This window comes from Nestor notabilis, unplaced genomic scaffold (genome assembly GCF_000696875.1).
Source record: "Nestor notabilis isolate BGI_N333 unplaced genomic scaffold, ASM69687v1 scaffold33, whole genome shotgun sequence".
In the NCBI taxonomy this organism is placed as follows: domain Eukaryota; kingdom Metazoa; phylum Chordata; class Aves; order Psittaciformes; family Psittacidae; genus Nestor; species Nestor notabilis.
In genome coordinates, this window is record NW_009922133.1 from 56147 (window position 1) to 79467 (window position 23321).

At 34.9% G+C, this 23321-nt stretch overlaps 1 protein-coding gene across 1 annotated transcript in view; it reads left to right on the forward strand.

Annotated features, from left to right (window-relative positions):
• Window positions 1–23321, forward strand: part of LOC104403353 (ERC protein 2-like) — a gene marked incomplete at its 5' end in the record, with an annotated part of 105955 nt that overhangs the window by 42193 nt on the left and 40441 nt on the right. The window contains 3 exons of the mRNA XM_010011460.1: window positions 1918–2111; window positions 7821–7832; window positions 22371–22506. Of these exons, the coding sequence (XP_010009762.1) occupies window positions 1918–2111; window positions 7821–7832; window positions 22371–22506 (342 nt within the window). The remainder of the gene's footprint in view (window positions 1–1917; window positions 2112–7820; window positions 7833–22370; window positions 22507–23321) is intronic.

Below are 23321 nucleotides of genomic sequence, written 5' to 3' on the forward strand. Positions count from 1 at the left end.
TGGGAGCGGGGTTGTTCATTTGGTTTTTTTGTTGTTTTTTTTTTTTTTTTTAATTTTAATTTTTTTTATTTTTTCCTAGGGTGAATTTATCTTTACAAACATATTTTCATTCTTTGCTAAAGACACTTAGTGTTGATTTTTGAGAGATAAAACATTGCCTAATATCTCAATAGACCTGTTGGAAAATTGAAATGTTTCGCACCTGGAAACTGGTGCACAGTCTCTCATGTAATTGGCCCTGAGTAAATTTCTTGAAACAATTAAGACCCAGTATAAAATAAATCAAGGTTTGTTATTAAAGTAGGAAGATTTATGAGGATGAAAAGGTATCTGTTGCTAGCATCTCACCCAAACAGTAAAATCAAGATACTCTTTGGATGTTGCCTTGAAACAAACTCTGTTAGTAAAGTCCTGTATCTGCCTAGGATTCAGGGCTGGAGCATGTATTACTATCCAAAATAGAGTTTGAAGAGCAAGGCCACTGGTTTTGTAGGCTTCTCATGTTATTCCCTTGGCTTATTTTGGTAACCAGGTATTTTTTCTGAATAAGAATCGCCCAGTAGGATAAATAACACTTAAAACCTACTATCTTTTTTCTTATTATCCTCATGCTTAAATGATATGTTACATGCAAACACCCTAAGTTTCTTTCCAAGTAATTTCAATTTAATAGTTGTACTTACAGTCAACGAAACTTGTTCTTTATTTATACAGAAAATTTTATTCATTGCAAAGAATATGAACCTTCTAGTATCTGTAGTTTAATCCTTTCCAAAGCATGCATGTTTCATTTTGATCCGCATTTCTTTCATTGCTTGCTTGCATTGTCTACTCTTTGAAATTAAGAAGGATAAATAAGTCCATGTCTTCTCTGCATAATAAGATAGTTGGAGGACCTTCAGTTCTAAATATCCCGAATTTCTGTAAAATTCTTGTATGTGAAAAGAATGTTATCTGAATTTTCTATGTTTAATGTGCACTGCCTTAAACTACTTGTTTTTTCCTTGCCTGCTCTTTCAAGATGCCAATTAGGAATAATGGGAAGCAAGGGGTAGGCTAAGCATTGCAGTGCATTGTTGTTTCCATCTGTCTGTGATTATTCCAACCAACAGTTTAAAGTACTTGGTGCCAGATCATGCTCCCATTGAAGTTAATTAGGTTTTTGCCATTAGGTTTGATGGGAGTAAGGTTGGGCTCTGCACTGCTGTTGTTGTGTTCGTTGCGTTCTTACTTGTCTGTGAAACTGCCACCCATCCATGCATGTGTTTGCCAGGTTTGTGCTGTTTTCACCAATGGGCTTGTTCTTCTGATGTTTCAGGTTAAGTATTAACAATAAGAGAAAAAGGATTATTGGGTAAAATGTCTGTTCAAAGCAACTTTTTAGTTCATTGGTTTGTCTTTTAAAAACAGCACTGCATAAAAAAAAATTTCTTCCCTTTAAATCCTTCAAACTGCATTTGAAACATCTGGTGATACAGATTACGATATATATGTATCTGTGTGTGCATATATATACATGGACAAAGTGTATGTATATGGGGAAAGAGAGAGAATATGGTTTATTTAGAATTTGCCAATATATTTGAAACACTTTAAAAGCTTAATGTGAATTAAATTACTTGCAAGTAGATTTTTTTTAAATTTAAAGAACACCCTTGGTTGACTATGGTCACTTTAATATGTAAACAAACCTTAGTAAATCCCCACATCTTTAGGATGGTAGCATTTGACTATTATTTTAGACTATGAAGATATTTTCATTCCTTTTTATAATGCTTCTGTAGAAAATACTGTAGTCGGACAGAAACACCCATAATCCTTTTTAAGAAAAAAATTGATCTCCAAGACTGAAGTAAAGCTCTTAAAGCTGTCTGAATTATCATCATCCTTACTGTTTTAAAAATCTTGATTCTGAAGGCTCATGAGGCTGAAGAGGAGGCACGGATGAATCCAGAATTTGCAGACAGAATGAAACAGCTTGACAAAGAAGCATCATACTATAGAGAAGAATGTGGCAAAGCTCAGGCTGAGGTTGACAGACTTCTAGAAATACTCAAGGAAGTAGAGAATGAGAAGAATGACAAAGATAAGAAAATTGCTGAGTTAGAAAGGTAATTCTTGTATTATTTGTCTTACATTAAGTGGATTTTTATTTACTTGGTCTTCATTGCAGAGCAGAGACGTTAAGTGTAGAATATGTTTTTTTCACAGAATATTTGTTATCTTCTCTGCTGATTTTGGAACAGTTTAAGGTTTCCACTTTTTTAGTAGTCTCTATAAAAGGAACATACATAAAAAAGCCATATGCAGTTTACAATGACAAGAACCCTCCCATAAAACCTTTTGGGGAACAATCCTACCTTTCTAGTAACTGGTAAATCAGAACTGTCCCTATACATGCTTCTTCAGAGTGAACAGCAACACCAGCTCTCAGAGGTCCTGAAAAGTATTGGTAAGTATTTCTAACCAGTTTCATGACAATTAATTAATAGTTGTAACCATTTTTTCATGTTTCTCTAGTCTTTGTCTGCTTCAATTTTCTGACACTGACCAGGCAGTGTTTGTCTCATTTCTGACAAGGTTGTACAGTCTTTCCTTAATGGAGACTGGAGGGTTTGGGGGTCTATTTGTCTCCCACCCTTCATAACTAAATAATTCTGGGAACCTTCTCCCATATGGTATGCTGCCATTTATTTGATTGATAAGCAGTTTATGTGGATCTGATTTCTTTGTTCCCTTCCTGTACTTAGCCACTCTTATGTGAATGAAAGAAGGATTTTGATATTTTCTGATATTTTATGTAATTGTTTCCTAGTGATCAAGTCAGAAGAAAAATTCTTTATCATTCCAAAAGAGAAGTTTAAGGGATCTCACTGTTGTGATTATTGCTATAGTTCCAGACAAAACACTGCTCTGTCCCATTAGGGAGAATTACCAAGAAAGAGGAGAAGGTCTGCCGGAAGCGTTGGTTACCTTAGGGGGAGAAAACCAGCCAGCTTGGAAAGGAAGACATGTAGGGCATCTTTTACTGATGATGGCTTATTAACCTTCACAGTTATCTGTTGCCAAAACTTATTGGCAAAGGTTTAATAATGATAATACTGAAGAGTATAGAGTTATCAGTCCAAGTGTCATGAAAACTGAGACCTTAATTTAAATTGAAAAAAGATTTGTACTTGACATAGAACTATTTACATGAGGAAAACTTTGAGTAGCAGTTACATATTAGAAATTAGAATACCGTAGTGGTTGCAGTGATTTTAATGTGTTAAGTAGATACCAGAATGAAGAGTGGTCACTTTAGCACCATGACTGTGAGTTCTGCCCAAACTCTCTAAAATCCTAAAGTGGCATGTTGAAAAATATAACACAATTAGTGAATTTGTGTGGTCAAGAAAGTGCTGCCTACTCCACCCATCAGTTCATGTATTATAGGGGCAGTTACAGACCTGGGCTTGTAATACAGTAACTGTAGGTGTGACCAAGCTGGTGGAAACTGACTGAGTAGTTTTTACAGAAACAGTAACTGATATCCTCATTGGGCTATAAAACCTACTGAATTATTGTGTGACACTAGATGCAATAGCAGGCATGCTAAACTTTTGGTGAAGAGGATAATCTTTAGAGATTTATTAAGTAGCAGTCACACACGTGTTGAATGGTTGAATATTAAAATGACAATTAAGATTAATAGATAAACATGATAAAGTAGGGAATCTTGTGGTCTAAAACTTTTAGTAAATGCTAATTTAAGTATTTTATATAAAAAGATATAAATATTAGATAAATATAGATTAGTAGATTTATCTGAATTTAATTGAGAATTATTGATAGAGAAACAATGGTTACAAACAAGGTGCCAAGGGATGAAGAGCTGTTACTACAGCCTTGTTGGAGTACAACCTCTTCTTACTGTCTGAGAACCATGTAGTGGGTTATGTAGTTGACAGTGCTTTCTATTTTTGTATTAATATATTTTTAAAATTTGATGCATTTTTGTCAGTGAAATTTTGGGACACCAATTTCCATTCTGTTATTGTCAGTGAGTGTGTTGATCCTGTAAGAACTTTTCAGAAAATATTTTGGTACTGCCCAGACTTTTTGAACAAGATGTACTGTACGTTGAATATGATGAAGTAAAGCTTTGCTATGAACCTTTAAGTGCTTCTGTAATGCTTACAATAAGATATCTGTGGCATGACCAGCTAAGGACAGTTGCAGTTTTTGGGAATCATCATGCTCTAAGATTGGTTTTCGAGTTCTGTTAACTTTAATGTACTTTCTCACTTGATGTAACTTACCTACAGCTTTCAAGATTAATTCACCCACAGTATATGTAAGGTAATTATTGTAAATGAGAAAAAAAAGCATTTACGTAAAAAATATTTATTATTTGTTTCATCAACAGAAGTTACTGCCTTTACTTGGCAATGAAGTTTTAAAGCTATTTTCCACCACGCATAAGCACAGACACAAATGTGTCGATTAGTACAGTAAGTCTAGCAATCTGCCAGCAAGATAAAGGTCTAAAAGGGAAATATTTAGAGAGAGAGTATCCAGCCCTTCTTACTAATCAGGCTCATCTTAGGTTTCTCTAAAATTTTATTTATTTTCTATTCCTTTTCCTTATTTTCTAAAAGTATTGGCCTGAAGATTAAATGTGTATATAACTGTGCCACCTATTGGTGTCCCTAGAGAGGGAATTTGACATTGAAATTCCCCTTTCTAGGGTGTCAGCTGGAGTAGAAATTGCTGTAACGTTTTATGAAGTGTTACTACTTTTTCTGCTTGTAATGAGACTTGATTGGCTCATTACTGAAGAGAAGAGGTGGAGCCAAAGCTCAGTTTTCCCACTGTATGGGATTAAAGCATTGTGAAAATTACTGCAACTTCAACAGAAGCATATTTGAAAATGTTCTTTCCTTCTTGTCCCCCCATTTTGAAATTCATATAATGTGTTTTAGGTTGTTATTTTCTCTCCTTACTTTTTCTCTTTCTCTTTTTTCTTTCACATTATTACCTATCACATTTTATCCCTAACTTCAGATGTAAGAGTATCTTCAGGGTTTTGTAGGAAAACGAATTCTGAAATGTACTTCTTGGTTAATAGCTTGCTGGGATCCATATTCACTGCTATGCCAGCATCTTTACATAGCAAGATAATTGCAACAACATAAATTCTCAAAATTTATAAAAATAAATTTCTGAGAGAGTTGTAATCTGGAGTATTGTGGGCAATGGTATCTTCATAATATTCATTTTATTCACATGTAAATTCAGCATAGTAAGGTTTGAAAAGTAAAAGCATTCGTAATAAACTTGAAAGAATTAAACAAGTATTAAAACAAGATGATGGATACTGATGTTTTACTATTTGTCAAAGTCTTGACACAAAAAATGTCAAATATTCAAGGGCAGAAATACCTACTTCAAGATATGGGCAATTGAATTTGGCAGATGGACATGATTAATAAACCTGAAGAAGATTTCATATGAGTGGTAATTCTTTTGGTTCAATGTGATTTTCTTACATCAGAAACTATCACACTTCTGAGTTGCATCCCTGAAGTTTCATGAGTTGTACTATTCCTCGTATGTAAAACCATGTTGGTCTATTTCTTAAATTACTCCATATATATTTATTTGTATTTTACAACTTCTTATTGCTACATAGGAGAATCAATTCCTCCTTCTGTACTAAAGCTGTTTGATAACTCTTATTACATCTTTTGGGATTTATCTGTTCATGATAAGAAGAGGTTAAAATTAAATGCAATATATCCTAGAGTAATGTACTTCCAGTAAACTTAGCTTGATGTTTTTCTTTGGTTTTCCTGATGAAGGAAATGTGGGGGTTTTGGTGTGTGGTTCATTTGTTGGGTTTGGGGTTGGTTTTTTGTTTTGTTTTTTTTTTTTTTTTGATAATGTAAATGATTCTGGTTAAGATAGTGATCAGCTTAAATTTCGATATGAAGGGCCTAGCCAAAGAGAAGTAACTGCAGTTGAAACAGAATTGAGGAGTGTATTGTTTAATGCTTTCATTAATGGTGTTAGACTGAAAAGTATGTTTATGAAATATACTGGGGAGCTTGAGTCATTAAATTAAGTGAAATACAGTAGTACAAAAGGCATGATTATGAAGTTAGCACCAGTAAGACTGCCTGCTGTAAGCTAAGGATAATCCTTGGTACAGTTTAGGAAGAGGAAGATTGGGTGACTTTGCTTATGGCAGTGTCATGAGCCATCTAAATAATGAAGCAGACATCTAAATAATGAGGTGTGAGTCCTGATATGTCAGAATAAATGTCTGCAGTAAGGATAGGAAGGTATTAATGTCATCAAGCACTAGCAAGACTCCATGTGGAACACTGCTGTGTAGTTCTCATCAGTCATATTTGAAAATTAAAGCTGGAAACAGGTGCGGAGAGGGCTGGTAGGATAATTAAAGGAATGGAGTGCTCATGTCACAGGAGGGGTTGAAACAACAGTGGTTTGTTTCTCTGGCAAAACAAAGGCTTGGTAGGGATGCTTGTCCTCTATAAATATGCGATGGGGTAAGCACCGTGGTGAAAGAAGAGTGATTTCAGTAAAAGAGTGTTGGCACATAATACAATGGTTATAAGTCATCCATTAAGAAGTTTAGACTCAAAAGAGAAAGTAAGTGATGAGAACGTTGCAAAATCTTGAATGTGTTTTTCTCCACTGGTATGTTAGATGGTCAGTCATTGTTTGATTGAGTATAGCTTCTTAGCAGAGCTTACAACAACGGCAAAGTTCATTTAAAAATACTATACTAGCTAGGAGATAAAACCAGTTTGTTTTTAAATGAGAAGTTTGAGGTTTTTGTTATCTACTTCTCACATGCAGTGGTAAGTTTTGGGTAATAACACTACAGATGTACATTTAAAACCTTGAGATGTTGAGATTACAATTAATCCGTTCTGAATTGATCTGGATTTGAATTCTGAAGAAAATAAGTCCACACAGCACTGGCAATTCATTGCATAAGTGGCAAAACATCAGCATATGGAATAATTGCATTCCAAAAATTTATTTTTGTGGCTTTTAAAAGATGTCCATAGACACCAGTGACAGCTTTTAAGGATTTTTCTAGTTGGGTGTCTTTTTTTTGTCTTAATTGAATGGGCATTTAGGTATCTTTAAACAACTTATCAAGTATCGGAGTGTTTTCAGTGATGAAGTATTAACCTTTTTCTTCAGACAACAGAAAAAAATTGCTGTCAGGGTTAGAAGAGACTGTATTTCCCAGGGGGTTGGGGTTGGGGAGATCTCTCTCTTTGATTATTAGGTACAGTGCTTTGTGAACTTCTAAATGGTATCTTTGGACAAGCTGTTTAGCTGTTTTGGCTTTCATGGGAGACTCAATGAATGTGAGTAACCAAACCTCTGTTGGTTCAAAGAAAGGATTCATGGTGCAGGAAGAGACATTTATGTATCAGCAAACACTACCAGTATTGACCTAATTTATTTGCTCCATTTGGTGTGTACAGGTGTTTGGATGGTTATAAATATGGATGACTTTCCATGGTCCACAAATGACAAGCTGCCATTTTATTTTAAAATTTCTGTTTAATTCAGTGCACAACAAGGGTTTACAGAAATTTTATTTTACTTCTCGCTTTCCCTTCCCTTTCTTTTTCTTTCTTTCTTTTTTTTTTATTTTAAATAAAATCTGCTGATATAACATCTGCTTGTTATATTTTATAAGAACTAATGTGTTCCTCCCTTTATTCTCTTTTGCTGTCTCCCTCCCTATCTGTTTTTCTCCAAACTGCTGCTTTCATCCCTACTCCAACCAGCTTGACTTCCAGGTCAGTATTTTCTGTTCTCCTACTTAATTGCTTCTTCTGCAATGAAGGTTTTCATTGATGCTCTGTTTATTTGGCTGTTTTGATTCCATATAATAACTTCTTTTTTTTTTTTTTTTTGTTTTGGTTTTTATTCTGCTTGTCCCTATTGTGAAGTTTTTGGTCATTTCTAGATCAGAAACTTTACAGTAAATGAATGCTTTTGACAAAAGTCTGTAAGAAAAAAATGTTTGTTAACAACATATTTAATTCATATGTTGTTTTATGTGAAGATTTTTTTCTTCTTTCAGTTTTACTTTTATTATCTTTGTTTAGGCAGTTCAATAATGGGAATAACTTTTTGGTAGACAATGCAACCCAGCAGGTAATGGATTGAACAATAACAATAGAATGGAGAGAGATTTAAACCTAAGATCAGAGAGTTCTTATTAATTTACCATCACCCCTTTTACTGTTACATAATAGGATGAGTTGGAGTGGATCAGCTTCTGGTTCATAAACTTTTAGCTGTTTGTGGTAGCCAGATTCTGGACCAGCACAGAACTGCAAGGGAGGTGTACGTGTGTGTGTTTTATATGCCGTGTTTGTGTACAGCATCATCTAGTCAGATTCATGGGGTTTTTTTCTTCTGGATTTTGGACTAGTTTAGCTAGCATTTGTGCTTGTGCAGTGGTTTTGAGTAATCTTATAAAGTATTCTTACATGTCTTCTGGTGCGTGTTTAAAGTAAAAATTGATCTAGTCAACTTTTTTTTTTCCTCTTAGTAGGCCTTGATGTTAATTTTTCTTTCTCATGTCTGCAAATGACCGAAAAGTGAAGTGTTAAAATATCTGCTTGTTATTTTAGAAACGAGTAACTTTCTACAGTTTGAACTACAGGTTCATCTGCTTCTTCCTTTCCCCATTCATTTCAGAATGTGTCTTCTTTTTTTTTTTTTTTTTTTTTTAAGACAGTTCTGCACTTTTATGGTCATCCTTTATTTTTCAGTTTCTGAAATTATTGATGGAAACTTGCACAAAGTTTTGTTTCCTGCACTGAAGAAGCTTTGCTTTAGGCAGGAAGAGACTTGTGTTTCAGTCATTGTAAAGGTAGAAAGTGTTTACTACTTCATAAATCAATCAGACTGGAGTGTAGAGGAGGGTGTGTACTGCAAAGACTTTCTAGGTGGATTTCAGCTACCAAAGTTTTGCATTTGCAGATACGGTTCCAGATATCGGGTTGCCGTGCAGCACATTTGTCTAAAATCACGGCAAATGTCCAGTCTGCCTTTATCATATGTTCAGATCTGACGTTTTCAGAATTTTTATGTCAATGCATACTTTTTGCACAGCGTTGTTCTCTATTCATACAGAAGCAGAGCTTGCCAGTTTAGGAGAGTTCTCAAGCACAGTTCACATTTCACGGTTCAGATATGTCAGATAAGTTTCTCATGTGGATGCCTTCGAACTGTATGGCAAAAGGTGGCTCATTATGAAAAGATTGACAAGACAAGGGTTTTTTTCCTGATGTGCTTTAATGCATATCACAATTGGAGGTATATTTTGTTTCTGAAATTTGAGGTTTACAGATTGCAGCAATGAATCAGATGAACACTTTCTTTTTATTGTCTATTTACTGCGAGCACATTTTCTTTGCTGGAATAGATAGTTATTACACCCCACTTATAAAAATACTTAAACAGTTTATTTCTTCTAGAAATTAATGAAATGCATTTACTCTGGAGTTGGCTTTGGTGAAGTTATTGTCTGAATATGACCACTGTGGCATTTCTATCAGAACATACTCATCACTGATTGAAAATCTCTCTAGCCAAAGGGAGCTTAAAGAAGGGTATTATGCTATGCGGTTGTCATTATGGTTGATTTCACTGGAATTCAGTGATTGGTATGCAGAAGCATTTGTTCAGCAGTTGGAGGTGCAATTTCTGTTATGATTTATTGACCTAAAAAACCAGCTGACCTTGTTGAAGCAAACTGTCCTCATAACCCTGACAACTTTCATCCCTAGAGTCCTAGATAACTTGTAGTGTATGATTAGAGTTTATTGTGAGAATTCAGTGAAGTGTTAAGTTTTTGCAGCTTGAATTGTCATTAGGATCAAAACCTTAATTTAAGAAACAGATCTATTAATTTCTTTAATTTCTGCTAATCAATATGATTTTAGCTGTCATTTTACTAATCTGTTTTTATATGGGGTTAGAATAATTAGAGAAATGCTGCATCTGTTTTATAAACACACATCTCTTGATACTGATGGCAAAGAAGAAAATCAAATACATTGTCATAAATCTGCCCCCCAGTGTACACATCTACATATAAAATACTAATGTCCTGAGCACAAAAATCAGTCAGTAACATGGTTTTTGTTTTGTTTTGTTTTGTTTTTCATTTAGGTTATAGCAGGTTATATACTCCCTAAGCATACTCCCTAAGCTTATCTGCAGCAGTATTTAGAGGAGATGGGTATTTTTTCCATGTATAATATACTTGCCAGTGCTAGAAATTTTCCCACCAGCCTCTGATGTTGGCCTTCCTAATTGTTTCTGTGGGAGGCTAAAGCTCAATGAGATGTGTAAGGCGAGGTTTAACCGAGTTTTAAATTTAACTTAGGAGCCTTCCACAGTTTTGTCAAATGTCAGTTTGATGGTTCCAAGGGCAGAGTGATATGTTGTTCAAAGATAATTTCCCTGGAGAAATTGAGATAGTGTACTAATGAAAACTGAGAGAATCTGTGATATACATTACTCTTCTGAGAGACTGGTTATTCTGAGTGAGAAGCACAGTTGTCATGTTGGATAACGGGCAGATTGTTGTCATGTCTTTCTCTTTTACTCTGGTTGCTGCATGTACAGAATCAACCTTTAACATTGCAAACATTTTAAAGTTTAAATGTTTTGAAAAAGATGAGTTGAAAGAAGATTATTGAGGTTTATCTGATTACATGTGTGGTTTTGAATTTGTATAAATTTACATTTCATTTCATTCAAGAAATAAAGTAGAAAGTTTATTTCCTTGGAATTCTACTTTCTTAAAAAAAATAAAATAATATATTACAAAATAAGCTTAAATCATAGTGATAAACAATAAAAAGATATGAACAGGTCCCTAAGACAGGGTAATGCACTGTTGTTCATTTTTTGTCCCACTTACTCCTGAACCTGCCTGTCCAGTTTTATATTTTGCTCTTTTGGTTTTCTTAAGGGCATACAGAGCTTAAAATAATAATTTCTGAGACAACTAGAAGTGGCTTATTTAAATAAGGAAGGATATTTTTTAACTTCTCAGTGATATGCTTTTTTGGTTTTTATTTGGAGTGTAAATACTCCAGTGAAGTAAATGGACATGCAGCATAAATTGAATATGAGGAGAAAATAGCTCTACTTCTGAAAAATACCCACTTTGGATTGGGTTGGACCCAAGACCAAAATTCTGCACTGAGGAGTAGGGAACATAAGGACCATTACTCTTTCTGTGTCATGAATACTAATTTAAAGACAGAATAGTATTTGTTATGCTTCTCCAGACCTTCTGCCTCTACTAGTTTTCTTCAGGGGGAAGAGCCACAGAATGTATTTCTTTACCTCTTGAATGTGTGAATGAAGTATCTGCACAGCACTCCTCTGGGGGAGCTTGGTGGCTGCCTGGGTGCAATGCTGTCAGGATTCCCCGTGTACAGTAGAAGGGTGTGTGAGTGAAGAAGCATTGTGACATAGCACAGCTTACCCTCAAAAAGCTGTGACTGAAAAGAGACAGGGGAACTAAATTTAGGAATTGGGCTGTTGGTGGAACCACTTCTTCCACTCACATTGTTTGCTTCTCTAATGCAGGAGCAACATGTCTGGACAATGTGATTTTGACTGGATTGAAATGCTGTGATCTGGATTTATAATGAAGGGAAGTTAGTATGTTGAAACAAGAAATCATACAAAGCATATCTGATCTATTTAGAGATCTGAAGAGGTTACTGCGAAAGCATGGAAAGTTTGTTTTATATATTGAATAATAATGACTGGTTTGATCCTGTGAACTGCTAGGTTGGGACAGGAGTTGCAGTTGAAAGATTCAATTCAGCAGAAGGAAATTGCAATGAAACATGGATCCTCATTGCCGTCAGGCTTAGCTGGACAATGCTGTGGAGCAGCTGGATGCAGAGAATAACTGGACAGTCAGGAGTTGGTGGGTTTTTTGGTATGGTGTCCAGCTTATCTGGACAGCAGCTGGAAAGGACCTGATGAAGCAGCAGCAGGACTACAACTCCTTGATTGCAAATGTCAGGCACTGAGCTATTTCCAGTTGCTGGTTACAGCTATCGCTAATGGTATCAATTAATAAAATAGCTGAGCAAGCAATTTCCGTGTTAAATCAGTTCACATATCCCTCTCATTTAATGTCCTGTCAGCAGCAGTATTTATTTTTTATTTTATTAATTTTTTAAAGAACATCAGAAGAAAATGCAGAACAACCCTGGGAGTACAAGAGATGTGTGACAGACGAGTCTTCTGGTATGAATTTCACACATGTTCTTATAAAGTGTCATCCAGTAAGAATGTGCTGAGGAAGACAGTAGTACAATGCACTGCATTGGAGTTTCAGTGGTTGCAGTGCAGATATGTGTTGAAACAAAGTGATATGAACCATAGTTTGGAACAGGATTTTAGTAAGTCTCTTTCGTTTATGAATTATCCTCGTATGAATATTTCTAGCATCTCTCTAGGGGTTTGGAGGGAACTGTGTCAGACTAAACACTTCTTAAACAGAGTTTGGAAAACTTCCCAGATTGTGTGTTAGGTAAACACTTTCTCCCACGTTTTTGTCTTTGAGGTGAGAAATGTTTCACTGACTTCTGTGACACTCGCTTTATTTCTGCCAAGCAGAGTTGTTTGCTCTCTTAAGGCAGCAATATCTTTTTGTGCCTTATAATATCTCGTGGTGCATTTGGAGGCAAGACAGTCATCACACTGAAGCACTGTCATAATCGGAATATTAAGAAATCTTAAAGTAGGCTTCAAACATTTGGAATAATGAGATTTAAAGGAAATGGAAAAGAAGAAGAAAAAAGGGTGATTTGAATTTGTGGTTTGGTTTGGTTTTTTTTTGGTGAGTTTTTTTTTGTTTGTTTTTGTTTTTTTTTAAACCCAGCAATAGAACTGCCTCTTCTTTTTGAGACCTATAGATCTCTGGGCTGCAAGCTTGCTTCTTCCAGTGAAACTGAAATAGCTGTAATCCATTGGTAACAGGAGCTGTGAATGTAATAAACCCATGAAAAATATTAAAATTTGTTTATCTTACGTGGTAACTTTGGGCATTACAGTATTTTTACATTCAAGTGGAGAATTAGGGATGTGGGAATTAAAATCTTTGGAGATTTAAAGAATACTGTTTGGTTTGGATTATCTTTTTGTCTTTTGTATGCGCTGGTCATTTTGATTCCAGTCCTTTATATCAACAGAGAGAGACACAGAGAGTGCTTCCCAGTTCTCCTGGTGAGTAAGTGGAGTATGGACTGTGACATGGAATTTGCTGTAGTCTCAGCTTCAGGTGAATGGCAGAAAGCAAACCAAACATTCTTCAGTGAGAGAGGACAATAGTAACTTTTTATGATAATATCCTCTGAGATGTGTAGTAGAGTAGTGGCTTTTATTACCAAAAGATAAGGTAAATTTGGCCAAGGTTAACCAGAAAGTATTATCTTCCTCTAAATTCTCTTGTCCTAAAGGTAACAAAACTTTCCTCAGTTGTCCTAAGGTTATTTCATAAGGGAAGGTCTTAATGTCCTCTGTTAGCCTTCCTTGCAGGGGCAATCCAAACGCAGGGTGAAAATGTTTTCTTGCCTTTCCAGGAGGCATTCACTCAAAATTTCTTTCTCATCCCATGTTCTAATACATGTGCTAAGGAAGCTGAGCTACTTCCATTGATGTCACTGAAGAACGGATATTATTTTCTGCTGCAAGATCAGATAGCACCACTGTAAAAATGAAATTGGGTCATAGAGTCAGCTGTAGGGTGGTAGGTTATGTTGTTACACAGTTTAGGAGTTTAAACAATTATGAAAGCATTTAGTTCAAGCAGCTAAAGTCTTGCCCCTCCTTTTCAGTGGGAAGTAGAGAGGGGAAAATATAGTTCTGCAGGGATAAGGAAAAGAGTGGGAATAAGATCTGCTAGATTTTCTGCTTTGGAGTAGTGAGGGCAAGAAGGGCAAAGGTGAATTTTTTTTCTATAGGATAGTAATAGGTTAGTCAGACATGCAAAGAAGGTGGAGTCTGTTGAGATTTGGGGATAAAGTATTCCTCCAAAATGTGGCTTTTATGATAGCACACATGGTAAAAATACTTTTCTTTCCCCTTTTGAGTCTGTCTAAACAACAACTGAGGAATATTATGGGTTTTTTTTTTGTTTTTTCTTAGGGAAGGAGAAAACACTACTCACATGTGCCTGTGTAGTGGTCTGTATTAATATGTGAGCTTTTTATCTTAGTCTGTCTAATTTTCACATTGAAAGCAGAAAGACTCCCAAATTCAAAAGAAGCAGAAGAAATGTTTTTTAAAATGATGTAATAGCTTTGAAATAAAGAGTGGAGCTGCTTTACACTGATGTTACATTCCAATTCCACATGTACCAGTGTGAACCGTGTCCTCTTTAAGGCAGGCAGGTATCTGGCCACCAATATTCTCAGAATTCAGGTGCATTGTGTGGTGTTATCAAATGGAATAGAGGCCATGCAGAGAAAGTATTGTAAATTTTGGCACCATTTTTAGCAAAGTAACAGATATTCATACCAGCTTTGTTACCAGACTGTCAGAAGAACCAGAGACAAACCCCAAATGAAATAAATACTCTGGAGGGGGTGTAACACATTAGAAGCGGTAAATTGCTTGATTATAGCTTTGGGACTTTTTTAGGCTCCATTCTACGTATGTTGCTTGTTTTGTGGTTGGAGTATATTGTGTCAGTGGTGAATATGCACTTGGTGTGGGTTGTTGACCAGTTTTGATAGGGCACCACTGAGGCAGTTCACACTGATTCATTTGGTCCTGCAACATATATATGTTTTTCTGTTTTGAAGATTCCCTTCTGGAAGAACCAGACAGTGGCTTTGTACCTTTGTTTTTGGTAATGCAGTTGTGACACACCTTACTTCAGTGAGGAATCCTTTTCTTCTCTACAGCTTTGGACATACTAGTTCTTTTCTCGCTCTTAGCAAATGCGCTAGCAATAAATAGTTATATTCTATGTTGCTGTGTGATATGGCATGTTTGCTAGTCAGTGGATCTCTCAGACAAAAATCATTGTATACAATGGTGAGATGGCTTGCTGTTTTGCAGCCAGTAGATTTCATTTACAAGGAAAAAGCCAGAATGCGTATGAAGTAAAATATTGCTATTATTTTATAAGTTAAGGAATTTTAATCTGTTTTCTTCCTGTGGTTATAATCATTACTTTCTGCCATTTTATATCAGGGCATAAAGCTAAATGAATGATTTGGCCCCGAATGTACAAGCTTCTGGGTCTAGCTAGCTTTTGAGCATCATCTACATCATTAGAAAAAGAGTCAGTCCCAATGTAATTTTTGCCACCAAGGGTGGAAGAATAAAAGTTATTTTGAAGCTCAGCTCTGTTGGATATGCTGGTTATGTCAAAGTAAATAATTTTTTAATGGCTGGGATGATTGCTTTTGGTTTTGCATTTAAAGTATTCTTTAACTTCTTATCATCATGACAGTTGTATTATTTAATGAAAATAAGAAAGGTTAAAAATAAGATAAAATCTCAAACTTTAAATAACATTTTGAATACAAAGAATTCTTTAGATTATAGAATCTGGATTAAAAAGAACAACAAGCAAACAAAACAAAATAAACCCAACAACAAAAAGAAAAGTTAAAATGTCTAGAGTTTAATTTATTAAATAAATTTACCAGGCAGGCAGGATTTCTTTTAGAAAAATTATGGTTATTTGAGGTATGTTATATTTTCATTGTCATATCAAAATTTCAGCATGTCATAACTATACCTTTTTTATAATGATAATACCTATTTTTCCCAGACAAATCCACCGTTGGGTTGTAAGTGAATAAACTCTGTGTCCTTGCATATTTGTGTCAGGAATGTGTCTGTCAGTAACCCTCTTAACATGTCTTGTGATGTTTACAGTTTGCTAGGGTCTAACCCATCTTTGTTTTTCAGGTTTATAGATTGTTAGTAGCAAATACATTTGTAGTCCAGGAAAATGCCAGAAACAATATTTAACACTGCTCGTATCATAATGGAAATTCTATTTTATGGATTCCAATGGAGTTAGATCTGAATTTTAAAGTTATCCTTTTACTTTTGTTTTAGCCTTGACACAATAAATCAATGGGAACCTATGTGTACTGTCATTTTTGAGACAGTTGGGAATATTTCTACTGAGTCTTACCGAAGTAATGTAGTTTAGAATAGACATTCACATGGATAGGATTTACAGGAAAATGAGATTACCTGTTAAAAAAAACCTTAATTTTTTTCAAGTAATGGTGATATTCTACCCAAAATATTCTTGACTAGAACAATAGTTGAAGATGTTTGAGTATTTAAAATATGGGACTGGGTTAAATTCTAAAATGTATTTTTGAGACTTTTGAATTGAATAGAAGTTACTTGTTTTGACTAAGTTGTTGTGTTTTGTTTTTTTTTCCCCACCCCAAAATCATTTTTGGTAAGCTTTTTTTTTTTTTTTTTTTTAATCACTGAGGACTGCAGGTTCCCAGCACACTGGAGAATTTTTTGATTGACTTTTAGACAGCTGGTCCCATTGTAATGCTGCTTAAAGTGATGAAAATTATTAGAGAGACATATTCCTTTAGAAAATGTTACAGATTTTGCTCTTGGGAGTATTTTGCACGTCTGCATTTTTTGGATGCTTTGAGGGGAAAAAAAGTCTTTATGAAGTAGGGTAAAGGCTATACTAAGCATGTAACACTTATTTTTGGCTGACATTACCAACTTTTTGGCCAAGGTACCCAGGTGGCTAATTAAACCTGGGAATTTAATGAAATAGTGTGATTTTCTATAGCTATCAGAGATGAAAGCATTGGAGTTCAGACAACGGTTACACCCTACTGTAAAATGAAATCTGAAAGATAGTCATATATATGTAGAAATTAAATGTTAATATTTGTCCTAGAAAGTTGGACTGAAGGAAACAAAGGTAGATAGAACTAAGAGATCGCTATGTATGCTATTCCAGATGAACAAGAAAAAAACACAACTGAAGTGGTTAAAAGTAGTCATTACAATTAGTAATATTCATACCTGCAAGAACTAAGTGCTGAAACTGTTTGGATATTTGTCTTTCTGCTAATCAAGGGGCTGGGCCTCCACGATACTGATGTCTGTTTCTTTCAAAAACATTTCAATTAAAAAAAACAAAACAAAACCAAAACCAAACAGCTAGCATAGTTGATAGAAGTGCATCTTGCTGTTTGCACAGTGAGATTAAGGGTCTTTGGTCCAGACTTCATAAAAGACAAAGCTGTAGGGCTGTACAAGAATTTTTTCTTTTCCCTTCATCTGCCCGATTTGAATCTGTGATATTCTAATATACCTAAATATTTAGCAGCCATGGTTTGATGGTTCTTCAGCAGTATTGGAAATCTATAGTCTATTGTTTCCTCTCTTGGCTGTCTAAGACATTTTACTGAAAAATTTGTTGGATGCTGAGGGAAACAGATGTAGGCACTGCAGTGGTTCAGATACCTGATCTTAAGTCTAGTGCCCAGCTGAGGTGGACATTAATGGCTGTGGAGCATTTTGAGTGTTTAGAAAGATTATCAAAAGTTATCCCATATAAGGGAAATGCAGGAAGTGAAATGGGCAATTATGGATGGCCAATTTTTACTGGAGTAGCACAGCTACAGTTGACTGTGTATTTATATTTCAGAGCAGTGCCTTGAACTAGGATTTAAAAATGGATAAACTCCATTTAACGTTCAGTAATGCAGTTTCTAGAGAAGCATGTTATTTTTTGTAATCTTTTTCTCTTCATCAGGAATGAGAGAACGTCTCATGTACTAGAAAAATGAAAGTTTGTTCAGAATTTTTTCTTCTATCTGTTGTCCTTCATCTCTTCTACAATAACTTCCATTATCATTGTCATCTAGTATTTATGTGGCATGGGTGTTTGCTGGATACTGCTGCCCTATATTGAATGAATGAGTTGGAAGATGCCCATGAAGTCTTTCAGTTTGTAGCTATGGAATAAAACAGAACTTGTTTATTTTCATATTATTTTCTTTCCATTTTTTTTTAAACTATTCAAGATGTGCTTATACTCTAACTCCATTTTGAAGACAGCTTAGCTCCACTCTGAATTTTTTTTGTCCATAGATGAAGTTGCTTAGATGTTTTATGACAATGACTGACTGGCTATAACCATAGGAACACAAACAGAACCAGCCATTTTAATGTTTAGCCAAGATCAGGCATCTATGTAAAAAGTTAGTAATCTACACTGCTTTTTAGACTTTTTTACTACTTAAATGCTATGAGCTTAGAACATCATTTCTTTAAGCTAAATGTATTGGCACCACTTCAGTGTGCTCTGGGCTTGGGTGCTTTAGAACTAGGTTGAAGACTGTCTTTCCAGTTATGTAAAATTTGTAAAACTACAGACACAGCAAAGTATTCTATAATAACTAGGTTTAGATGATCGCAATGCCTAGTTCAGTGGTTAAAGAATTTAGCTCACTGTAAGAGAATACATAGCCAACTTCAGAATGAACTGTAACAGTGTGGAAAATCAGAAAGCTGTGGGTTTAATCTAACTGCTTTGGGGCAGTTAGACTATCAAGCAAAGAATATGCTTGCATATGGTTTAGTACCTGAATATGATTAATTTGTGATGGTAAGATCAATTCTACTGCCCAGACCCTCACAGAGTACATTTCAGATTTTGAAGTCCTGTATCTTCAACAGTGATGTTTAATTTAATTTATTCTGTCTAACTCTGTGGTCTTATAGCTTTAAACTGAAGAAGTGTAGCAGAACACATTAAACTAGTTCATCATGATACAGAACAGCATAGACTCAACTATGTGCACCAGCATAGCTGATAAACTCTGTGGACATTTTATACCCTGTATGGTAATGACATACAATATTTTGTGCTGATTCTGTACTGTTCCCAAATATTATTTTATTTCTCATGCATAATTTTTAGTTATTCTAATTTTCTATTTTATTCAAAGCATTTTAGAAGCAGAGTCATGTGAAAAAATACCACAGTAAACATACTAGAAAAAATATACTGGATTAAAGGTTGTGTTGATGTATAACTGATATGTTTGGTGTTTAAAAAAAATAGTGAGGAAAGTGTTCTTCTATTTATTTCCCCTAAAGAACTCCTCTTGTACTTTTAATGCAGGCCTAAAAAAACTCTACTCAGGATTTTTAACTGTAGCATTTTCTTTTCATTTCCATAGGCATGTAGTCAGTTGTGGAAGAAAGAGGCTATGATACAGCTTTCTTTTATTTCCTTCTCTTCAAGATTTTGCATATCACAGGCACCAGATGTTTTCCTTTGCAGCTTTACCGTGTTCTGCTGTTCAGTGTGGCATTAGACAGAAACTGAAATGGGAAGTTGTGAGAGGGAAGGGTGATGAAAGAAACAGTTAGCATTGGCATAAAATTGAACTTCTTGGAGAGATTAAATATAAATTAATTTATCATTTACTCAGCATTAGATTGGAAACCATTTTATATTTTAACAGCTTAAAGTCATATTACACCACCAACATTTCTGCCAAACACCACGTTTAAATGTGATGTTTTGAAAGTAATTTTTTTAATACTCATTTTGGTTTTATGCTGATTAGGTCAATGCTTACAATTATGTGACATGGACCCATGTCACATGAAAGAGAAGTGTTTTCACCTGGAGTTGCACAGAGCATCTAATGTATATTTGAATACTTGATTCAGAAAAACAAAGGGCATCACTCTCAAAATTCTCGAAGAAATTAGTGAAATACATTCATCGCAGTAGTGAAACCCATCATATTCTTGAAGACCTAGAGATAAGTTTAAAGTGGAACATGGAATTTCTGGTTGCTTTTTATTATTATGTCAGTGTAAGTTTGTCAGAAATATTCCTGCTAAAAAAACCAGTACTGTCATGTTGCCTGCTTATTGTTGGGTAGCTGTGGCAGAAGGTTGTGTTTTTCAGAAAACTAACCTTTCTTAAAACCCTGTGATAAAATACTGGAGGTCTGTGCTATACTCCCAGGTCTACTGAGGTGGGCAGGTTTCCTCTGACCATTGCGTAGTGTACTATTTGTTCTTTAATTTGGGGATTTGAACATGATGTAAGAAATCTAACAAGAGATATCTGTAGTGCTTTACTAATGGTCAATTTGAGCTGCCAAAGAAGGCGTGTTTCTTAGGAGTCTTTTCATTTTGTTTAATGTGTGTATGAAGGGGAGAGAGCCTTAGGTGTGTAGTTTAATTTGAACAGGATGTAAGAAATCTAACGAGATATCTGTAGTGCTTTACTAATGGTCAATTTGAGCTGCCAAAGAAGGCGTGTTTCTTAGGAGTCTTTTCATTTTGTTAAATGTGTGTCTGAAGGGGAGAGAGCCTTAGGTGTGTAGTTTATTAGAACTAAATCTGGGTACTGCAAAAAATATTTGAGCATATTTAAGCAAAATACAGGCCAAGGTCTCAAAGTCTCTGGCATTACAAAATAGCTCCTGACTAGAGTTGGTTCAACCTGGAGGAGCTCTGCTCTTCATCTTCCAGGCACTGTTTTGCGTAATATAGAAATGATTGTACTAAAAATAAAAAAATTAAGAAGGATGGGGGGGAGTGTGTTATATTTTTTTAACTGATAATCATGTCTTTTGAGGGATTCTTTTTTTTTTTTTACAGTCTTTATGTATTTATGTACAATCTTCATTAATTTTATTTATAATGTTAAAAAATGGGTACAAAAGACAAATGGTTGTAAATAGACGATCAATTAGGCTAATCTATCTATTTGTGCATGAAAGGGCTGATGCAAACTCCTGAACAGAACTGTAGGACAAATCTGTTCTTCAAATAAAGTAGTTCATACTTGTCTTGTAAAAAAATTATCTATTAGCTTGGTGTAGACTCTTCTAAAAAGCAGAGATTTGTATTTGAATTAGTTGTACCCACTTCTATTTTTTATAGGCAAATTAGTTACTTTTTTACTGATAATAGATTAGCTTTTCTGTTATGAACTGTACCTATAAATTTGTAATGAAGTGTCATCTAAGAATTTTTAATTACATGGCAACAATTATTCATTAGAGATTCATTGTTATTTTTCAGTATAAATTAGTGAAAAAAACTAGTGGTAGGACAAAGAAACCAGCCATGGAAGTAAATATAAAATGACCTAGTTTCTTTAACATAATAAAATTGGTGCAAGAAACATATTCTACAATTTTGGGGTTTTTTTTCCACTGAAAGTTCTGATGTGGAAGCCACAGAGACATTTTCAGTGATCCTTTTGGGCATTAAATAATGTTCTCTTCATTTGCTGGAATAGGATTAGTGAGTAAAGCTCATTAGGAATTTGCACGTGACTTTATTTTTATGTAGATAAAAGGCAGCAAATTCCTCGAAGTCAGAGAAAGTCAGGAAAATAATATTTAAGAACCCAAGCAGGTAGAAAGCAAAGATATTTTTTCAGTGCCTGCCAGGCAAAATTATCTTGCTGCCTTTCTTTAAAGGATATATGCTAAGTATCAGAATCAGGAAAGCTCCTGGTAACTTAATGAATAACATCCACAGTAAAAGATAATGAAGCATTGAAACAATTATTTTTTTAAAATTATTTATTAATTTATTTTTTTTACTGGAGCACAGCCTTAACAGAAGAAAATGTGGAAGTTGATCGTAAATCTATTGGTTGATAATATTTTATTAGAAAGAAAGAAGTCTCATTATTCTCGTTATTAAGAGAGATAGAAATGTAATGTTTTTGTTATGTACAAAGCTACCTGTAAAGGCATCCTTTGTTCTTCATGGCATATTTATGACCTGCCCTTCTACTCCATCTCACTTTATTCCTCAGAAAAGATGTATTTATAGTCCAGGTTTTCAAAACCAGAATTTCACAACATACATTAGTCATCACCTTCACCTTCTGCTTCCTTTGAAATTAATGCCAGTTAGAGAACCCTGTAAAATTGTTCCGATCTCGCTGACTATGTCAGGATTGTTGGATAATCTCTCTCTGTTACAACAAAAAATTTTCTGCATAGTGCTTACAACATGCATGAGTATTTGTGAACAAATGGTGAAAAAGAAAAAATCCTGAAGACCTGAATAATTGCTGTATTATTGTATAATCTGCTGATATTAAAGCTGTTTTGATGTGCTGTCTTGAAAACAAGATGAAGGTCTATTGTTTACATCTGATACTAGGAACACTTTTATCTGTTGAAGAATCAGTGTCTTGTGTTATAGTCACAAGTTAATTTGTAGAAAGAAGTGATTGCAGTCATTAACAGTAATGCATATGTGTATGCAATTCTTAGACATATGAAGGACCAGAACAAGAAGGTTGCCAATCTGAAGCACAATCAGCAAATGGAGAAAAAGAAGAATGCACAGTTGTTGGAAGAAGTTCGTAGGCGAGAGGACAATATGACTGACAATGCTCAACATTTACAAGTGAGTTTATTTTTCACTTGGGTTTTAAAACCGTCAGAGTACACTTCTTTTTCACTGTGTGTCTTTCAGGATGTGTAATGAATCTCTTCCCACAAAAAGCTGATGGCTCTCTCCTTTCCTACCAGGGGATGCTCTAGTGACTTCAGTTGCATCCATGAAATTTTTACTACTTAATGGTGAGGAGAAAAAACAATAGGATGTGAAGCCCTCTCCTCATAAGGATTGTATTTTGCTTATTTAGAAGCAAGTAAGTCATTATGGCTTCTTTTGCAAAGAGGCAGAAAACAGAAGAATAACTATCCTTTCTGGATTCTATTTCTATGCTTTTCACAGCATTATATCCACAAACCATAGTGAGGTAATATAATCTGGTTATGAATTTCAACATGTCTGAGTATCGAATAATAGTGTGCTGCAATTTTGTTTTATTTATTTATTTCTTATTGGTCAGACATTGACATCTAGGTGATTACCTCTGTAAAATACAAACCAGTTTTTCAGGCACATTCAATTGTATAACAAACTCCACCATATTTTTCAGTGTGGAGATTGATTGCAACAACATTTGAGAACCATAAGCCTGTTCCTGTTCTATGTTTCTTCTAGATGTAGCTCTCAAATTTAAATTCCACTGTCTGGGAGTGAAATTCTATATCAACAGGGATACGATCATCTGGTTGCATGCTCGGATCCTTTAAGGAGTGTGATTTGATCTTAAGTCTCTCTATGTGCATATGTAGTGGGTTAAAAGGGTGAGCATAGATTGCCTAACAGGGTAATTAATGGTGAATTTAGAATCTTCATCAAAGATCACT